At 39.6% G+C, this 8,390-nt stretch overlaps 1 protein-coding gene across 1 annotated transcript in view; it reads left to right on the forward strand.

The window, feature by feature from the left end:
• The window catches only part of LOC119899340 (protein kinase C alpha type-like), a 171,613-nt gene that overhangs the window by 85,169 nt on the left and 78,054 nt on the right, over positions 1-8,390 (forward strand). The window contains exons 4-5 of the mRNA XM_038713873.1: positions 3,196-3,307; positions 4,624-4,752. Of these exons, the coding sequence (XP_038569801.1) occupies positions 3,196-3,307; positions 4,624-4,752 (241 nt within the window). The remainder of the gene's footprint in view (positions 1-3,195; positions 3,308-4,623; positions 4,753-8,390) is intronic.

Consider the following 8,390-nt stretch of genomic DNA (forward strand, 5'->3'; position numbering starts at 1 on the left):
AATACCATAACTGTAGGGAAGCTACAACAGCTGCACAGAAAGCTATCTTACTGTAAGATATGGTAAATAAAAAAGAGGGTAGAGTTACTGGAATACCGATAATTGTCTAACATAGCAGAAGCCAAATAAGAATAATATCTTCACAAAGACGTGATTGCAACCAAAAGCGCTTTTACTATCCAGTCTTACACGCACTCATGTGCAGTACCCTAATGTTTTTCACACTTTGACTAATATAGTATTTATGGAGAGAGCCTGGAGCAATGAACTACGATAATAGGATGCCAGTGATGATGAAAAGCTCTGATTGCTTTGATGACTGTTTACACATTCATACACAAACCATTAACTAAATGGCCAAAACAACAATGCATGACACAAGTGTCTCTATTATTTGTACAATGCACACATTCTCCTCATTTTTATATGGCAGTTTATGACACTTGTTCTGGAGTCATGAAAATCAAGAAGCAGTGTTTTTTTTTGGTGTATATGATAATAACTGAGAATATTCAATTGTGTGTGTGTGTTTTTTCCACAACACTCTTTTTATAGGTAGGTGTTCAAGTGTGCAATAATGTCTGTACTTAAATGAGTATGACTTTAAAAAATTAGCCATGTAATTGCAATAGTGAACTGAACTATATTTTTGTTTAGTGCTCTTGATTTTAATGTTCAGCCCAACAAGTACAAACAGCTCAATTCTCTCTCATTGATGTGGTCAAGGAAGATGGAAAGACAACCCAGAAACAATGGTTTAAAATGGTTTTGCTGTTATTTGATTGATTGACGACCACTTCAAGTTGTATAAGAAAGTGTTGATTGTAGTCTGTTAGCAATCAGCAATCAATTGTGACTTTCATTCTGGTGACACACAGTGGTGTCCTGTGATGCACTAGGTTAGTTTCAACTTCCATTTTCTTTCAGTAATGTGTGTCAGAGGATAAAGGAAGGCATTTCTTTAGGATAGATAGATATTTTTAAATGATGGCCTTATAATCATCCAGTGTAACTTTCAGGAAAACGGTTTTTTAAAGAGCAAAATTATTTTATTTCCAATCTGTATAGAACATCATATCTCCAGGTGTATACCCAATTCAATCTGATTGACTTGTCTTTATTGCATTTTACCAGCCATTCAATTAGTTACATTTTTGGTTCTTCCAACAATTTGACAGCTTTGTAAAAAATAACTAACCTAAACCTTACACTAAAGCACTAGCTCAAACAAATTACATTTATTTTACTTTCGGACTATACTATGCTGAAAGACTTATTCTAGGACACACTGTTTGGCACTGCATAATGGAGAGCTCATAAAATACAGTGGGTACGGAAAGTATTCAGACCCCTTTAAATTTGTCACTCTTTGTTTCATTGCAGCCATTTTCCAAAAATCAAAAAAGTTCATTTATTTCTCAGTAATGTACACTCAGCACCCCATCTTGACAGAAAAAAACAGAAATGTAGAAATTTTTGCAAATTTATTAAAAAAGAAAAAACTGAAATATCACATGGTCATAAGTATTCAGACCCTTTGCCGTGACACTCATATTTAACTCAGGTGCTGTCTATTTCTTCTGATCATCCTTGAGATGGTTCTACACCTTCATTTGAGTCCAGCGTGTTTGATTATACTGATTGGACTTGATTAGGAAAGCCACACACCTGTCTATATAAGACCTTACAGCTCACAGTGCATGTCAGAGCAAATGAGAATCATGAGGTCAAAGGAACTGCCTGAAGAGCTCAGAGACAGAATTGTGGCAAGGCACAGATCTGGCCAAGGTTACAAAAAAATTTCTGCTGCACTTAAGGTTCCTAAGAGCACAGTGGCCTCCATAATCCTCAAATGGAAGACGTTTGGGACGACCAGAACCCTTCCTAGAGCTGGCCGTCCGGCCAAACTGAGCTATCGGGGGAGAAGAGCCTTGGTGAGAGAGGTAAAGAAGAACCCAAAGGTCACTGTGGCTGAGCTCCAGAGATGCAGTCGGGAGATGGGAGAAGTTGTAGTAAGTCAACCATCACTGCAGCAATCCACCAGTCGGGGCTTTATGGCAGAGTGGCCCGACGGAAGCCTCTCCTCAGTGCAAGACACATGAAACCCGCATGGAGTTTGCTAAAAAACACCTGAAGGACTCCAAGATGGTGATAAATAAGATCCTCTGGTCTGATGAGACCAAGATAGAACTTTTTGGCCTTAATTCTAAGCGGTATGTGTGGAGAAACCAGGCACTGCTCATCACCTGTCCAATACAGTCTCAACAGTGAAGCATGGTGGTGGCAGCATCATGCTGTGGGGTGTGTTTTCAGCTGCAGGGACAGGACGACTGGTTGCAATCGAGGGAAAGATGAATGCGGCCAAGTACAGGGATATCCTGGACGAAAACCTTTTCCAGAGTGCTCTGGACCTCAGACTGGGCCGAAGGTTACCTTCCAACAAGACAATGACCCTAAGCACACCGCTAAAATAACGAAGGAGTGGCTTCACAACAACTCCGTGGCTGTTCTTGAATGGCCCAGCCAGAGCCCTGACTTAAACCCAATTGAGCATCTCTGGAGAGACCTGAAAATGGCTGTCCACCAACGTTTACCATCCAACCTGACAGAACTGGAGAGGATCTGCAAGGAGGAATGGCAGAGGATACCCAAATCCAGATGTGAAAAACTTGTTGCATCTTTCCCAAAACGACTCATGGCTGTATTAGATCAAAAGGGTGCTTCTACTAAATACTGAGCAAAGGGTCTGAATACTTATGACCATGTGATATTTCAGTTTTTCTTTTTAATAAATTTGCAAAAATTTCTACATTTCTGTTTTTTTCTGTCAAGATGGGGTGCTGAGTGTACATTACTGAGAAATAAAATGAACTTTTTTGATTTTTGGAAAATGGCTGCAATGAAACAAAGAGTGAAAAATTTAAAGGGGTCTGAATACTTTCCGTACCCACTGTATATGAATTCAGTCAAAACCAATTTCTTAGAGGTGTCATCAGTAGGCCACAGACAGTGTTTCAATGTGAGACATACTTAAAGGTGGTTGAAGTTGGCTTTCCAATTTTGAATCAGTACATTGTTATGAATCCGTGTTTTTGACCTCCTGGTGTCCAGTGTTTAAGAACATGTGTTCTTAAAGCTACAACGAATTTACTAATTCTGTGAATTTATAGCTCTCTTTTCTTTGGATTCCTCCAGGATCCCAGAACGAAGCACAAGTTTAAGATCCACACCTATGGGAGCCCCACCTTCTGTGACCACTGTGGCTCTCTGCTGTATGGCCTCATCCACCAGGGCATGAAGTGCGACTGTGAGTTTTTAATCAATTTCTGCAAGTTCTCACTCAAAAAATTTTTGTTTTAAACTGTTTTTTACATCTATAAATTATGTCTAATTTCGTGCATCAAGTGGTGTAGTGTGTAAAGCTGATGCTCAAACAGTGAAGGAGGAAAATCAATCCTGCCAATGTTCTGTTATACAGGTCAATGGGGCAAAAGTGTGCCATGAATAGGAAAATAATGGTTTGTTATAAGTGGCTCTACACACATTATGTTCTGTTTTAGAGCCACTTTATCAGCATCAGTCTCATGAAAAAAAGCCTATTGTTCCTCTTCACTGAATATCGTAGGCACCCATGCATTTCCCCTCCTCCTTGACTTTCACTCATTAAAATCACACATCGTCTATTTTCAGTCTGCAGCTATGTTCTGTGCGCCCTAAATAGGCTTTACCGAGTCTTATTAATGTCCCTCCTTCAATCTTCTTCCCTTTAATCTTGTGTTAGTGGATTACTCTGAATGCTTTAATGAGCTCTTAAATACGTTATCCTCCACCTGCTACAGACCAGCCAGTTATGCCTAATGATATCTTCAAGGTTTACATAAATAGAGATGTGAAGAGGCAAATTATTTTGGCAGATCAATTGCACCTCTAATCACACCACAATAAGACTGCACTGTGTTCATGACAGTTACAGTGACACACAATAAATACATGGTGTTCTTTGTAAACAATAAGGTAGCAGCAAAGCCAGTTTTGATTATTTTTCACCTACTAACCTGCTGGCATGATGATGTAACTATTGGTAACTTCCCAATCCTTTACAGGGTGGTTCAGCTGGCTGACACACATGCCATGTATGCATGACATCACGGGGCTGAATCGGGTCATAACCTTGTTATCTCCTCTTTCACGCAGCTTTCAGAAAAACAGTCTTTTAATATTGTGCCAAACATGTATGATCCTTGGAATTAAATTGAAATATGTCCTTATATAAGTAACATAAATCAGGCACCTTACTGTATTTAAACATTAAGCCATAAGAGGCTGCACACATAGCTTTTATAATATGGTGTTTTATTGAACATTAATTGATTCATAATCATAAGGAATAGAATTTAGTTAATTTAATGAAATTTTTTTTTAAATATACTAATTCTTCAAACCCTGATATAATCAACAAATAAATCTCTTGTAGTACGTGGCAGGAAGTTTACAATCGAATCATTATTTCAGTCAATTCTAGTCAATCAGTTTGGTTTGATTTTGATCAAATGCATAAACTTATCTTAACTGCATAAAGCCCTCTTCCCTGGTGTCTTTTATCTCTACTTTCTTTCCCTCCAGCCTGCGATATGAACGTTCATAAGACGTGTGTTATGAACGTGCCCAGCCTGTGTGGAACCGATCACACCGAAAGGAGGGGGCGTCTGTTCCTCAAGTGTGAGGTCACCGGGGAAAAGCTGCAGGTCACAGGTAGGCTGCATAACCGCTCCGCTCTGGTTTGAATGGGCTTAAAAATGTAAGGTGCCTGCGTGTGTCTATGTCAGATGCTTGATGAAGACTCGTGTTGGTATGTATTATGTGGATGTCACCTCAGGGAGGCTGGGATGAGGGTGTGGCTGGCAGCAGATGCAATTGTTCTGTTACGACTGTGAACCTGGATCAATGTCGACACTTTGCCCTTTTTTGTCAATAAACCCTGCCTGTCTAATTTCACACAGACGTTCACTCTCTATCCTCTGCTGCCATTAAGGTTAATTGAACCTTGCTCGCCGTTAACTCTGCCCTAATCTGCCTGCTTGTGATGCAGTGAATCCAAGTGCTGACTGCATGGCTGGCCTTGTGACATCAGCCATCAGTATGCTGCAAAGGCTAATCCCTTTTGGTGCACAGATCGATAGCCTCTCCTGCTAAACATTCGCCTCTGAGAAACAATTCACAGTTACGACACACTTCGGAGATAGTCCCAATCCAAATATGTATTCCTGCAGGTGTGTGGTCTGCTGCGTGGGCCTCGTGTTGTTACTCTTTTTAAACAGTCACGAATTTCTCTGTGTTGGCTGGAGTTTCTGGTGGAACTGAATTGTCTCTGCAAGGCGTATCGAATGCTTGATATATTAATTGTCTCAACACAATTATACAAGGATAGGATCTGAGCGCTTCCTTATGAGCAGGGTCATGGCTTTACAATCATCTGTCTTACCATTATTCATTAGAAGGCTACTCGTCATGATCACATCATTGGCTATCAATGCCATTTTAATTACGGATGCCTCCGGTTTCAAAGGAACACCTGGTCTTCGCCTACCAGGCTCAGAGAATGATATAATGAGATACTATTAATAGCCATTCCTTAATGTAATGTAATGAATGGTGATGCCCAGAAACGTACCCCATCTTTTACAAATCTTAGAAAGCCTTTTGTTAATATTGTCTGAACAGCCAAAAAAGCGAGGTATCTGAAAAAAGATACATGTCATGTCTAATCTATACATTAATGTGATGGATAAAGAGTCATTTCTCTGTGATGCAGTCTACTCCTTGTCAGTCTCTATACAGCAAGATGTTTTAGCATGAGGAATGTCACTAACTAAAGCCACAAGGTTTGATAAGATATCTATGAAATCATTTTCACTACTATCTGCTCCTCCCAAACTTTGCTGTTCATTACTGTTGTTATTATTTATTTATTTTGCAAACAATGCATGCAACAATATGTAGGCTTAAGCAGTTTATAAATAACAAATTATTTGACTATAATCATAACTGTCGCCTTTGCAGACAGTGTTGAATAATCATCACCGAGCAAATAATGACTGACCAGCTGCTGTGGTTAAGCTGAGATAATTTCACGCATAATCTGTCAAATGCACTGTAACTGTTGTGACATTCTGAGTCCCTGGCTAAAAGTAGCACACAAAATGATCAGTGTTTGTTTGATACTGCTGTGTGTGCAGTGTGAATGAACGTGCAGTGCTGTCGTCCACCAACAGTGCAGCACAACAGTGTGTTATTGTATAGGAGCCCATTTTGCCTTGTATTTCGAGGCATGCTGAAAATCCTCAGGCTGTAAGGATGCATTAGCACATCCGCTAGAAGAATAGTGACAGCGAGGAGCTGACAGCAGGCGACATATCATTCAATTAGTTGGCTATCAGGGATCAGTGGGTCATCACACCACCCTGGCACTGAACTTCACTGACTTATTCACTTAACAAGTTATCACTAGAAGGAGGAGGGTGAATGTGGGCAGGGAAGTGGTGCAACACCTACACACATACCTAACACAACACAAACTTTAATTTGAGCAACCAACAAAATTACTTGTGCATGTTTGTTCGTGGCAGTTCTGTGCTCATTATCTGAACACTAAGGTTTGCTCTACATACTTCCGATCAGTATATTTGTACACATTCTAATGTTGCATTACAGTCACACATGCCAAATTAGCCTCAACTAAAAAAATGCACATAGTAAACTGAATGGTGGAAAAGATGGACACCTGTGGTTACATAAAGTATGAACTGTGATGATTAATATCATGCATGATCTTGCCAAATGTATGGCTGAAGTTTGCTTCAGCAACTGTCTTCAGTCACACAAACACACTCACATAAACCAGTATAACTTTGAGAGAATGTGTTTATTTAAGTAGTGAAGTTAAAATACCTTAGCAGAGACAACAGTTTAAACACAGTTGAGCCAACTTGAAAACCTACTGACTTGGTCAAATGATGCACAAATATTTATTTGAGATTTGGGCTGAGACCACTTCTCCATCTGTTGGTACCTCTTGACATGAATTAATCTCTCACATGCTTGAATGCATGTCCTTTTATTGCACTTAATGCAGTTTATACTGTTAATACATTGCTTGTGATTAAGAAACTGGGACTAACACAATGTTATTTACCATTTGGAAGCAGAGGGATGTTCAGTTATAGAACTGTGATATCTGTGATAATGTGTGCCAGTATATGTGTATGTGTGTACACCCGGGATGGGAAACAACCATTATCACCTGCACTGGTATCTAAGTGAGTGAAAACCTGCAGACTCTGAGACCCTCTATTGTACATAGTAGCCAATTCCTGATGTGGACCAAACATGCGTGTTATAGTTTGTATGGTGTGTGTGTGGGTGGTGTGTGTGTGTGTGTAGCACTACTGTACTAGCCCGCAGCCACTCAAGCCAGATTGTAGCATAGATTGCATTAGGTGCTGTAGACGGCTTGCAGACAGCCTGCCAAACAGAATTGTATTACATGGTGAGGCATTTAGCAAGGGGGAGGTGCAGCGGATGGCTGTGAGGAGGACAGTTAACATCAATTTCAGATGTATCATTCTACAAACACAAGTGGAATCTTTTTATGAGGATGCATATGCGCTGACTGTGACATACATCGTGTCTACAAATAGTGTGTAGACACTGGCGCTAAGCTAGCTGTTGATAGTTTGGAGAGCTCTGACAGAGACATAGTGTAATGATAATGTAACTAATTACTCCCGCCATTGTGCAAGTAGGAAGTAATGTATCTTTTACAGTGTGAAAAAAGAAATGTTTTACCTTTCAATTAACTTGCCTAACACTGTTTATGATACTTGCTCTAAACAAAGGTGAAGCTGTTGACTCTCTGTGCCACAGCAATTCCTTGCTTTATTATTATTATTATTGCCATCTGGATCAAATAAAAAATAATGATAATAATAAAAATAATACATACAAATTATGTGGCGTCTGGTGGGAATTTTTTATATTCCTCAATTCAAATAAAGTATGTTCGAGTGATGTGTAAGAGTGGTATCGTCTCTGGAAGGTGGTCATATTCTTTGTACTCTTCAAGGTGGTTATTGGCTAATGCTCCTTCATGCGTACACACACACACACACACACACACACCACACACACACACACACACACACAACCACACACCACACCACTCAAATCAAATTTTACTGAAGCACAAGCAGATCTTCTTCCGCAAAAGCCTCATTGCCTTTGTTGGTAACCAAATTTACATTGTTTATTTATCAAGACCATAAAACCAATATTTTCATAAACATTTGTGTTCAAATCAGTAGCTCCGTTAATAATTATCTCACTGTATTTTA

This window comes from Micropterus salmoides, unplaced genomic scaffold (assembly GCF_014851395.1).
Source record: "Micropterus salmoides isolate LMB-PRFRI ecotype aquatic unplaced genomic scaffold, ASM1485139v1 Ms_hic_scaffold_12, whole genome shotgun sequence".
Taxonomy (NCBI): Eukaryota; Metazoa; Chordata; class Actinopteri; order Centrarchiformes; family Centrarchidae; genus Micropterus; species Micropterus salmoides.